The sequence below is a fragment of the Dermacentor albipictus genome, chromosome 4 (genome assembly GCF_038994185.2).
Source record: "Dermacentor albipictus isolate Rhodes 1998 colony chromosome 4, USDA_Dalb.pri_finalv2, whole genome shotgun sequence".
Taxonomy (NCBI): domain Eukaryota; kingdom Metazoa; phylum Arthropoda; class Arachnida; order Ixodida; family Ixodidae; genus Dermacentor; species Dermacentor albipictus.
This window is the reverse complement of record NC_091824.1, coordinates 119,103,823-119,117,139: the sequence shown is the minus strand read 5'-3', so window position 1 is coordinate 119,117,139 and position 13,317 is coordinate 119,103,823. Positions and strand designations below refer to the sequence as shown.

The window sequence follows — 13,317 nt, the reverse complement described above, 5'->3', positions numbered from 1 at the left end:
CGAAATAGTCACATGTAGTCACGGCCAAATCGGTAGCCCAACGCCTCCTCGTCTGGCAACGGCATGTAAAATGGCGCAGTCAAGGTAGCAGCATAGAGAAAGAAAAAAAGTTTCTTTCTCTATGGTAGCAGCGCGGAGCCTGCGTCAGCACGGAAAACCTCACGGACAGCAGGAGTTTGAGGAAGTAACAACGTTCCCGATCGTCCGGCCATGTTCAGCCGGCTGTACAACGCTGTGCGGCAGCACAAGAAGAAGATATTCTTCAGCGTCGGCCTAGTCGGAGGCGCCTACCTTTTGAACCGGTATCTACATGGAAAACTCCGTGACTGGGAAACAAAACAGACTCAGAGCTACATCGATCAAATCAAACACCAGCACCACTTCGAAAATATTCTTCAAACGTCTGACAACACGATCCTGACTCTCCTGGAAAAGGTCAGAGAGCCGCTACTCGCCATACTCGAGACTGACAGCCTGCTCGAGAAGCTCAAGACGCGACCTGCCAACAGGGTCGAACTTTGGGAGGAACTCAAGGTGCGCATTCTCACTTTCGCGGTGGCAAGCGTGTACGCGGAAAGTCTGCTCGCCTCGCTGGTTCGCGTGCAGCTCGGCGTTGTCGGTGGATACGTCTTCGTGAACTCGCAGCGCGCGCAGCAAAACTCTGGAGGCGTCTTGCCGGCACTCACCAACCAAGACATCCATCAGCGCTACCTGTCACAGGTCCAGCACTTCTTCGAGAACGGCCTGCACGAGCTCGTGCGTGTTGTCAGGGACGCGGTCGTGGCCGCCTTCGGTCACATCAGCCTGAAGGAGCGCGTCGGCCCCGCAGACTTCGCTGTGGGTTTCGATTTCGTCAAGAAGCACATCTCGCGGGACTCCAAGAAGCCACTTCCAGGCTTTCTTCGCTTGCTCCTGCCACCTCTCGAGGTCGAAGGCGATACGGACGACGTCAGGGTGCTCAACGTGATGATCCTCGAGACAAGGGACATCCTCGAGACCGACGACTTCGCCAAGGTTCTGGGAATGTGCATCGACCTGGGGATCAATAGCCTCACGAACGATGTCGAGGTGTGCTTAAAAAATATGCGAGCCGCAGCACAAGAAAATGCCAGTGGTGACCGAGCTGAATGTTCTGCCGCCTCGTCGTCGGCGGTGTCAACGGGCTTTCCTATGGCAAAACTTTTGCCCGTGCTTAGGAACAGCCTCGTAGCCGGCAGGCAGGAAGGCTTCCTCAAAATCGTGCTTCAGGCAGAGCTACTTCGTAGTATGCTCGCCAACGTGTACGAGGCCTTCTGCCAGACAGAGGACGCGGACAGGATTAACCACAACCTGACACCATTGTCATGATTGTCAGATGGCGGCATAAATTTCATGCTGGGGATGATTGATAGCATGATGACGGACACGTGTAAGCGTTTGTGAGTACTCGGTTCGTAGTTTGTGGTGCAGTCAGTCGGTCCTACAAACAACATACCAAACATGTTGCGCACTTGGTGTCCCGCATCATGCCATTCCAAACACGTGTGTGACATTGTCATTTCGGTGTGCTTGTCAGTTATCACATACTTCCCCTTGTTAAAAATGTTCAAAGATACTGAAACTGACTGCCTTTTCATAACTTCGAGACATGGACTTTTCAGTGTACGTACTTGTGAATCTTAGTGGAATGTCACTTGCCACGAGTGTGAGAAAATGTGGTGAACTACAGAAATTACCATTGTCGAAAGCTCACTAACATGTTCCATCTTCGCTGCATTTTATCCTTTCATTTCCCTTGGCACACTCACTGGCTGCATTTTATACAGGGTGCTTTTTTCTAGCTGCACCAAATTTTTAAAATGAGGAAAGTGTAAATCACGGCAACATTATTTTTACCATTTGAGTGTCTGGATTGGCAGCCTCTATATATAATTTCCGCAATTACATGCATAATTAGTGAAGTTATGGTAATCAGCTTTCTAATTATTAAAAATAGGTGGCTACAGCAAATGAGTACTTTGGGGCCTGTCCTCGACACTACCTATCCCAACGATCTCAAGTTTTGAATGGTGGAGTTCTTATGGAAATTACGCGAACAATTAGTCCCCCTTGACAGGCTCCTTGAAATTGAAACTGGCTGGAAAAAGAGCATCTGTGTCGTCGATGTTGCCACCCCCCTCCTTTTGTCGAGTCTCCGAGGTCACCGGCGCTCCGTCCCTGTGAGCAGCTTGCATTGTCTTCTTGCTGTCTGTGGCGTTGGCCTAGCTCTTCAATGCTGGCGGGCTGCCAAATTTACTTCGTCATTCCATTGGGCGCCACGTGTCCACTTAACCGACAAAATGACGTTTCAGGCTTTTTGATGAGAACGTCATCAAGTCAAAATTCACTTTCTCTGGGAGAGCTGTCTCAAACATGCGTGCAAGTTGTGTAAATAAAAACGTGTAAACTACAGGAACAAAACTCACCGATTGAAGGGGGAAAAAAAAAAAAGGTATACCATATGATTGACGCTACAGACTGATATTTAACACCCAAAGAGCGAGATCGGCGCTATTGTGGCAATGTGGTACCCAACGGAATTACGAAGTAAATTTGGCGACATTGATGGCACAGATGCTGTTTTTCCAGCCAGTTTCAGTTTCAAGGAGCCTTCCAAGGGGAACTAACTGTTTATTATCTCCCGCATGACCTCCTCTATTCAAAATTTGATCATTGGGACATGTGTCGAGGACGGCCCCCAAAGTACTCATTTGCTGTAGCCACCCATTGTTAATAATTAGAAAATCAATTGCCATAATTTTTCCAATTACGCAATTAACTGTGGAAATTGCTCTGTATCTAGAGGCTGGCAATCGGTACACTCAAATGATAGACATAACGAAACCGTGATTTATATTCTTATTTTAAAAATTTGGTGCAGCTAAACAAAAGAACACCCTGTAGCTATTGTTCTCATTCACCATTAAAAAAAAAGATATTCAGGTCTATGATGTCTCTTACATAAAGTGGTTTTTACAGTGCATTTGTGCAGCAGCATGTGTTCTACTGCTTTGTTCATGTAGTTAAGTAATGCCATTGCAGGAACAAGTGAGGATTACTGAGTTTTGTGGTTATTTGCATTGTTCGAATCAATGCTTGTGATAAAAAATGGAAATGTCTTTAAGTGTAACCTGTGCTTATCTGATGCTTGATTGACACCAGGCATGTGTAGCACTCACGTGAACCAGGCATGACCTAATATCCTGGGGCCATTTGTATTTTGTTCAGTGTTAGTTCACAAATGCACTCGTTATGTTCTTGGTGCAGCTGTGCTTTGTTTCGGTTAACTAATCAACACTGCAGAAGAACGAATGGGGCAAACGAGTGCTATTAGCCAAAGTGCTCACATGAAAGCATAGTTAAGCTTGCATTTACTGGTGGAGGTCTCACATTTTATGTATTCTGAGCATTGGTATAGGTCTAATAACTTATTAATGTGGCACTTTGTCTTGTGAATAGCAAACATTAAGTGGTGGAATTGATAATTCTAGTTGTGTTTGTGAAAGGAGGTAAATGTGAAATGTAACATTTTTTTTACCCTACGGCAAGCTCTATATCAGTTAGTTCACTTCTTTGGTGGACTGTTTTTCTTGCCCTGTACAGAATAAAATGTTCATAATTCAGAAAAGCATCACATGAATGTCTACCTTGGCAAGTTCATGAACATAAATTCAAAGTTTGTAAAGTCTAGCACTGCAACCAAGGTTGCATGTGTCTAGAGGGACAGTCACGCTTGCATGTTTTCGTTCTGCTCAAGCTCGAAGTTTACTTTGCAGGTATGTTGCATGCGAGCATTCCAACACCTCATTATTTACCTACAGTAATGTTTACCAATTGGCCCAGCAATAGAAGTGTGCAATAAAATGTTTTCCTATGCCTTGGTTCCCAGCAGTTTCTTTCCTAATGTTAGAAGAAGCTTTGGTCTGTCCAGATGCTGAAGCATGCCCTGCTCATGTCAGCTGAGCTTGCTCGTGTAAATATATTTGTCGCAATGCCAGTATGGCAACAAAATATCTTGCCAGATAGCAGGGTCGTTATAATGTAAAGATTCATTTAAATTGGTTTTGTTCCTTTTTTTATTATCCAGCATTCATAACTGGCCGATCTTGGTGGTTATGTAGACGAAGTGTCAAACCACTGAAAGTGTGAAAAGGAATAGCACTGGAATAGATACATTACATTATTACAATACACCTTATTACTTTACAGTGCAGCTGATCCGTTCGGCACGTGCAAAGTTTATGCGTGCCAACTGTGCAAGCAGTGACCATGGGATCCTGCAAGACTGGCACACCTCTTGCGCTGAGCATTATCACTGGTAACATGCTTCTTGTTTGTCAGCCAAGAAAGAGCAAAAAAAAAAAAAGAAGGACATTAACAAGGATTGAATCTTGTGTGTTACCCTGCACTGGGGCATGTCGGGAACAGCAGCTTATTGATATCCTTGAAAAGAACAGTACATAATCGCTGCATTCAGCCACCCTGTACTGAGAAATGTAATAAACAGTGGTTTACCGATATCCTCGACAAGAAAAGAACATAATCAGTAAATTGAAAAAGAAAAAAAGTATATTTGTTATGGTGCTTTGTTACATCATCTGGCGAATGATTCACCTGTTGCTTTGAGCCAATACTAAGCTATAGGGCTGAAATTTGCTATGCATAATATTGGCAGGCCAGAAAGACAGTAGTATGAATCATCAAATATGCAGGTAGCTGTATTCTAGTTGATACTAGCACTTCCAAGTAATGCATTGAAACGATATTGGTGGTCTATTATAGTTACACAGGGGGTGCCAAGAATAGAAAACACAGTTGAAGACAGAACATAATTAAATGGTGCAGATGAAGTAAGGAAATCTGCAGGCATAGGACCAAGTCTGTTGACACAAAGGTGAGGTAACTGGAGACTATTGTGAGACACATTCTTTCTACAGTGAACATGAATATGCTGTTGCTGCCAATGGCTGAAATAGAGGAAAGACAACAGTGTGATAATGCATGCAGACAAACACATGTGAGCATTCACAGTCCAGTGCCTGTATTCATAAAATATTCTTAGCCCAGAACTGTTTACAAGAGCAAGTGCCAGACAATTGTATTGTTGGAAATATATTACCGAAGAAGGCTGGTCAATAGCAGAAGTCCAGCGCTTTCTTAAGTTTTCAAGTGCAACATGATGGCTTGGATACAACAACCAAAACTTTTGGTCCAAATAGGGCAAAGTAAGAGCTTGCATGAATTTCTTTTGGTGGCTTGATTTTGCTTTTCTGTCTCAAATGAATGCCAAACGAACTTCTGGAAACACTTCATAGATATTGAAGGTCAAAACTAAAACTCTTATGCCAAGCATAGGAGGATAAGGGTAGAAAATTCACATTTGCTAAGGGGCAGATTTACACTGAGCTCACGGGAACTGCAACGCCTTTCCTCAGACCAGTACTACTATGCACTTTCCGACATTGAGTACTCACTTCAGCCAGATGGAACTTCGTCCAAATTTTTGTTTCAGGTGTGTTTAAGTTTGCAATTATGTTTTATTGCTCTGTGATTTGCTTGTTAAAATCACTGTGATTTGTTTTAGCTTTGTATACATGATCTGGCTACTTAGCTTTGCAGAAAAGCTAAAAGCTGATCTCTCGATGGTAGAAGCGATAGGTCCGTGAATAACGAGAGTGCAATGAAGGTGAATGGGGTAAATGGCCCAAAAAGGCACAAATATTACAGTAAGAAGCTTTATATAGGGATCTACAGGGTCAGTGACCCAAGCCGTTTCAGTGATCGGCGTCTATTCAAAACCAATGTGCAAGCGCAGCTCCCCTGGCATGTGCATATCTCAACTCGCATTGCAGCATCTAGCGATTCTGTTGAAATACTTGAGCATATTAGAGCGGGCATCCTTTCAGCAGTGTCATGCACTGGTGCTAACCATCAATAAAAATTTTGAAGTCAATGTCTGCTAGTCTTCAATCAGTTTAGTTACCAATTGGTCGTTAACTTACACACATGCCATTTAAACAAAGGATAGTACTGAAAACTTCACATTAGACAATTATATAGCCGTGAAATCAATATTGTTAAGAACATGGTTCTAACAAAACGTAAAGGTTCTCTGAAGAAAATTGCAAGTGAAAAGACTTGCTATGGCAAGTTTAGGTCTCTGATACATATGGCACTACAACGTATGCACATTTTCATCAATCGCCACTGCAGGTGTACATTGGCAAATTTGCGAGATCATGCTGTACATACTGCCACACTTGCTGAAGCATCTGCATCTACTGCTGTGGTGCAGCGTTGTGGCATCATCTTTAGCGTGCACTTAGCAAATGATGGCTGGTGCCTTAGACTCTTAGAGACTTACATGCAGCGTAACTTTGCATTTTTTTCCCACCTTTCCAGATGACAGTTGACAAGAACTTTATTGAAGTGTCCTGAGGAACTTAATTACTCCCCGATCAAGTTGGTGGTTCCGCTCACGATGGGACTGAGAAGTGGCGACTCTCTGTGATGTTGCGGGCCCTCTGGACGGCCTGCAGATGGTGCATGAATTCCGAGCTCTTCAGCAAGGCGTCCCACTTGGACTTGTATTGCTCACGTCGTACAGGCACAGCCAGAGCATGTGGTCGAAGGAGCAGCATGCGTGACCCCATTTGGAGCACGACTGAGGGAAGCTGGGGTCTATGCAACTAACAACTAAGCGCTCTGGGGTTGAGGTAAGATCTCGTCTGTAAGAGCCTGAAAGTAATGGTTTGAGCCCTGTTCAGTTTCGGCCTAGGGGGAGGGAATTTTCTCCTGCCTTGTCTGTACTGCGACAATTTTTTTTTCTGTAAAAGAGACAAAACAGTGTAAACACTAAGCAAACATTAAATTTTTTCATGACTAGATGTCTCAGAGGCACACATGACGAACACCAGGCTTCAGACAAGGCTTCACGAATCAGTGCTAAGTATATTGCTCACTACTGCAAGTAAAGTGCTTCTGGCTTGCAGTTCTCGAAGGCCACAGCTTGCGCGTGTTGAGGTTTGCAGACTGCAGCCTCCGGGTCTACTATGCAAGGGAATAAGCCAGATGTACTCGATATCCTGCTGCCCTAGGCAGTGCTTACTAAAACGTGGAGGCTATACACAGGCAAGCTGAAGTAGAAGTTAAGGAACAAACTGTCAGCTAATTTCACTCATGTTACTTAAACTCAATCTCCTCGTAAAAGGGGAGATTTGCTTTGAAAAACATTAATCAACTGTTCATAAGATTAACTGATCAATCACCTAGCCTGACATTGACAAGAAAGTCATCCAAGGCTCCAAGGCAAGCAGATGTGTGTAAGAATGATAATACAATTGTCATCCAAGCAATTACACCACATAAGCTGTAACACTGTGCAATGTATATAAGGAAAAAATCCTTAATTCATTATGACAACTAACCAGCCAATTTTATTGAAAGCATAACAGGCAATGATTACAAATATACTGCGTTGTCTATGTGTACAAGCAAGTGAAATTCATAAGGTATGAACATTTGAAAAAAGCTAATTATTTACATCGTAAATAATGATAATAATGAAGTAGGGGCAACAGTGATGAAAACTAAACAAATGCAAGAGAGTTGGAACACAATAGTTATAGTCTTTCAACACATACAGCGTTTCCATCTTTTTTTGCTTTTAGAGCACTTTAGTACCAGTACTAAGACTTGTTTATTAATTCCAATACCGTCCCTCCCCTCAGGGGGCCCTGAGTGGAGTGGGTACACTGGTTTGAAAAACAACAACAGTACACTAGGGCACTAGATGGAATGCAACAAGACGTAAAAGATGGCAACTACAGCAACTTTATTTCAAGCACAAGCGGCAGCCAATAGCAATAATTAGGTCCTGATGCTTGCTGCTACCGGATGCCTCTTATCCTCGTGCTGTGGCTTGACTGCAGTCTTATGCAGTCATTGTAGGGTCACCTGAGAGCTATGAAACAACTGAAGACGTCGCGAGATAATAAACAAATAAAATAAGGCACTCAATGTAGAAATGTTAACTGGCTTGTCGATTCACTTGAAGCATGACAGTGTACAGAATGCACATGAAAAACTCGATGCATAAGCATCTGCTCCTAGTACACTAGTGGCACTGGAGCTCCCGACACTGGGTGAAGAGGAAAACCTTGAAATTAAATACACACACACCAAATGTTGTGTAAGCATGATCGTCACGTATCCCTGGTTGCTTTTGCTAAACTGCTGGCTTGTTCGGCTCAAATTTTCCGCACAAGTAGAACTCCGTGATGCTCATGCAGTTTTGATACCACGCCCAGGTCCATTATTGGCTAGTTTCATGTAGAGTAAATCAGAAACACACTTTGGTTTGAAGTGGTGGAAGACAAAAACGATTATGACATTGCTGCGTTGTAACAATTGTGCCACACTGTTGTTGTTAAGGCAGAAAACTGTGTGCACCCTGTTTTGATGTTACAGTGAAAAATGGTGCTACTGTTTAGTTATTGCAAACCCTACATTTTTTTGCATCTAATGTCACCGCAGGCGACCGCATACCTCCGATTAATATTGGACAAGGCAGGCAACTGATGCATGCAAATGAGGTACTACTATTGTTATACTGCATTTGCCTTCAAATGGCATCTCTGTACGAAATTTGAGTGCTAGCTAGCCAGAAGTTTAGCTGAAAAAAATCATGCAGACATAGTTCAATAATTTACACAACATTCAGTCCGGTTCATAACAGGAGTCAACATCACGTAACACACTCAGTCATTCAGCCTTCTAATATACACAATTATCGGCAGATTTCTTATCACTATGTAACCTGCAGAATGAATTCATTTGCAACAGGAACGCAAGATGTACTGCAAGATACAATACGTCAAATATACAATGCCAAAGAAAGAAAAAAAGAACAAGAGAGAACAACACTGCATATTCATTAGCTAAACAGCTAGCAGCAATAGCTTTCAAAGCATGAAATCTGAAAAAAAGAAACAACCCAACATGCCTGCTCTGGAATCAAAAAGATCAGTGCCTAATTTTCTGTACGGCGACCACATTTCTTACATATACTTCCAGCTGCATGTAGAAGTCACAAGGTAATTTTTGCTTTCTCATTAATTCCACGCTCAAGAAACTTTTGCAGTTGGCTGCGCAGTGACAAAACAAATCGATTAGCTTCTACAGCAGCTGATAATTTTAGAATCACTTACCACTTCAGTTTACACAGATGAGTCCTTAGCTTTTACCTAGCCTTCGGACCGATTTTGTGACACAAACTATGTTTAGGTTGCTGCAGTAAGTAATTAAAAAATTCTGATGCGCTGCTTCTTGCTAAGTAGACAATTTTATGATATAGGAAAAGTAAGAATAATGTTATAGAAATATGGATTCCCAAGGCAATGAACTAGTGTACAGGATTAGCACCTCAATGATTTCAATGCTTAAGAAACTTGCATGAAGTCTTAAACTAATATTTTACACATAATGTAAAGAAGAAAATGTTTACAAGGCACTGAACTATAATACACGTCAACATGCATGACTCGGCAGTTTCTTCAATGCCCTAAGACAAAGTGCACTGTTACACAGGAATGTTCCTGGTGCAGCAGTTCCTGCTGTGCAGCGGTGTGCATACCACACCTGTGGCGAGTACAATGGTCTGAGCGAACAACTCAAGCTACAAATGCTGACTGTTTTCCTTCTGTCTCATCTCGTACACCACTGAGGTGCGATGCCTGTAATGCCAGTGGCAGCATTCCTCATCATGCCAGCACTGCGAGACGTAGCTGACAGGATGCTGCTTTTGATGTGAAGCAGAAGTTGTCGCATGTCGCAGAAGTTGTCGCATGTCGCACCCATGTATTCTTAGAATGTCGCCCGAGAAGCTTCAATACAATGCTAAACTTTGCTATTGCTTTCAATGCTTTACCCTGTAGGCAAAACTGCCCACCTTATTTCGTCCATGTCTCAACCATCACATCTTACAACTTACAAGGGCCTCACAACTCACGTGACGCTCCCTTATTTTTTTTCACTAAAAATGCCTTACCTTCTTTAATGAAGGTGAAAAAAAAGTGCAGTGCACATAGTCTTTGCCATACCACACACAAGTGCACGAGGCAACTGTAAACCAGTAACGAGTTCAGCGAAGCTAAGTGAAGCTATCATGCGCAAGTACTGAAAGTTGTACTGCCCCACATTTTGTGTTTAAGCCTTCGTGCTCAATCTTGTCAGGCAGAAAAAGTGTCCTTTAACAAACATTGTTATTATTAGGGTTGCACATTTAAATGATCATGGAGTGAAGAAAGAAAAGCTGGCAGACAATTGCCCAAGGGGCATTAAGCTTGCCTGAATGACTGAATAGGAAACAGAGATCAAAAAAGAAGTTCAGCAGAGACACTTACGAGTGCTCTGTGGGAATGCAAAAGCATTATAGTCCCTTTGGTGAAATTTTTTTTTTCGCACATTCCTTGCCTGTGCAAGCTCTCACCTGTGTGTTGAGTGCGCCTCAGGAAGGCCAGATCAAAGCGCCAGGCATCTCAATGCACTCGCTTGCCCGTGAGGAGTTCATAACTCGAAGGACCACTCAGTAGCATTCAATCGGACATTAACACTTTTTATTTTACACACTCACTTTACATACACATGACGTGGCACCACCTCCCCCGCCATTGGCTGCGCCATCACGTGCTCAATGATGCATGCCCTAGGACACATCTTTAGTCTGCCAGATGGCTGCAACGTGACGTGTGCAATGACACAAGCACTAGGCCCAACTTTAGTCAGCCAGAACTGTGGAGCCGTCACGGCATCAGGGAAGTGTGCTTGTCTCACACGCTGCAGGTCCGGGTTCGGTTCCCACCCAGATTGAAATTTACCAAAAATTTTCTTTTCAAAGCCATTCATTTACTTTCTCTACAGGAACCTGCCTGAAAATTTTGACGTCAATCTGAGGATTTTAGACGTGTTTTTACTCATTGCGCCATGGGCCAATTTTGGTACCATCGCTTGGTGGCGCTGCTGCCACCACTGGATTTTTGTGTAATGGGGCATTTAATGCTTTTGCATTAATATTAAATATACAGGCAGGGGGTTGCAGAAGAGTAAGTGCAGGAGAGGAAAGAGAATAAATGAATATGGACAGATTCTAGAACAGCCCATGAATGAGACATACATCTGTGTCATACACAACAATGTGACAGTCGACGTGTGACAGTTGGTCCACAAATGTGCACAAATGTAAATGGCATCAATAGTCAGAATGTATTAGAGCACACTTGGAAGTCTAAAGGTGTTGCCTCCCTCCCACAAGGAGAAAGAAGAGGCAGATGGGTTCTGTGAGCTTGATCACATCCAGACCCCCAGAATTGAACTGCATTAGTGGTCAGAATGTTTGGACTACAATCAGGAGTCTAAATGTGTTGCCTTCAAAACAAGACAAGGAGCTCTCTATGAGCTTGATCTCATTTACACACCAGTGTGGCAAAGAACAAGTTCTTCAACAAACTCGGCCATCTCGCAATTTTGCTGCAAGGTTTCTGCTTGCCTGCCAAGTATCATCATCATCAGTATGTCTTTATGTCCACTGCAGGACGAAGGCCTTTCTCAGCCATCTCTAATTACCCCGGTCCTGCGCCAACTAATTCTAACTTGTATCTGCAAATTTTCCAAGTACACGTAGGGCCAGAGACACTCAGACACTCTTCGGCAGCTCAAGCCCTTCCAGCTTCTTACGGAAAGCCCGCTCACAATCGGGGTCGGGCCACAGTGGGTGCCGAGCCATGCACTGCAGGGTCGAGCGGCACTGGTTTTCACCAAACAGGTGGTGCAGCATTCGGCTTGTGTGCTTTGGAAGCTTGAAGGTCACCCCTCGGGTGAACAAGGATGTTGGCACGTTGGTCTCGGGGGTACCAGTCATCAATACCTGCAGTGAGGGTGATCATTTTCAGCCTATTTAACGTCCACTACAGAATGAAGGGCATTTAGTAAGATCTGCTACCCTTGTCCTGCATCAAAAGACCCCCTTTCTGTGCCTACAAATTTACTCTAACCTTATCACATCATCTAACCTGTTGCCATTCTCGACTGTGTTTTTCTTCCCTTGGCAACCACTTTCTTACTCTAATAGATAACCAGTCACCCATTTTACACATTGATCACCTGCCCAATTTTACTTCTTCCTATTATCTTTTGCTAGAATATTAGCTAACCATGTTCACTAATTCATATTGCCTTATTCCTGTCTCTTAAGAATGCGCTACAACAAGTACTCATCAAACCTGGGGACACACTGTAATGAGTAAAATGCCCTAGAATGAATATTGTCATAGATAAAGCACATGAACACAGCCGAGAACTAACTTTTTTACTAACACCAGCTCAAAAGTGTCCTCCTCTTCTCTCCAAGCATGCAATTTCCTAGCACAGAGGCTCACAGATAGCATGTGGCATTACTCCCTCTCCCAAAGAAGCATCCTCTCGATGCTAAGAAATAAAACAGGAGTAGCAGTATGGGTATGGTGATAATCCAGTAAGGATGCTAAAAAGCGCGAACAGGCCGAAGCAAGAATTACCTTACAAGAGAGATTATCAAAGCAGAAGAGATCGAAAAGATGGGTGAAATGTGCATAAGCATGCCATCTATCACACTAACAGTGGAAGAATTTGATTTTCTGGGTGTGCCAACATGGATTACTTAGGGCTGATAGGCTGTCAAGCCCTTGTGTATATCCTTCAGTTCTGCACGCTGATTTGCTCAGATTATTTTGAGATCAGTTGTGTATAAAGTAGCAACAGGATTACAAGAATAAATTAAATTAATTAAAACTTTGGGGTTTTACGTGCCAGAAACATGATCTGATTATGAGGCACACCATAGTTAATAGAAATTTGGACCACCTTGCGTTCTTTAACGAGCACCTAAGTCTAAGTATACGGGTGTTTTCGCATTTCGCCCCCATCGAAACATGGCTGCCGTGGCCGGGACTCGATATTGCGACCTCGTGCTTAGCAGCCCAACACCATAGCCACTAAGCAACCACGGCGGATGATTATAAGAATAAATTGCTGGAAGTACTGCCTGTGCGTGCACGTGTATATGTGCCTTTTTCGTCCATGTCTCGTTAGCACTTTTTAATGTTCTTAAGTAAAGCAAACAGAAGAAAGTAGTGACTAAATAAATGAAACTAGTGCAATAGGCCACATGCACCCCAGAGAAAAAAAACACATGCACTGTTGTTATCTGGCGATGCGAACGGCTTCAGGTTGAGGGTGATGACAAACGTCTTAATATGCCTTCTG

At 43.3% G+C, this 13,317-nt stretch overlaps 2 protein-coding genes across 3 annotated transcripts in view; one reads left to right on the top strand and one right to left on the bottom strand.

Moving 5' to 3' along the window:
- Positions 1 to 60: 60 nt before the first annotated feature.
- Positions 61 to 3,906, top strand: Pex3 (peroxin 3). Its single transcript, XM_065449216.1, has one exon. The coding sequence runs from the start codon at positions 211 to 213 to the stop codon at positions 1,345 to 1,347; it is 1,137 nt and encodes a 378-aa protein (XP_065305288.1). The 5' UTR covers positions 61 to 210; the 3' UTR covers positions 1,348 to 3,906.
- A 3,922-nt stretch (positions 3,907 to 7,828) lies between these two features.
- Positions 7,829 to 13,317, bottom strand: part of LOC135916016 (uncharacterized) — a 50,061-nt gene continuing 44,572 nt past the window's right edge. For both annotated transcript variants that reach the window (XM_065449214.1, XM_065449215.1), the window contains one exon: positions 7,829 to 11,941. In XM_065449214.1, the coding sequence (XP_065305286.1) occupies positions 11,711 to 11,941 (231 nt within the window). In that variant the 3' untranslated portion in view covers positions 7,829 to 11,710. The remainder of the gene's footprint in view (positions 11,942 to 13,317) is intronic.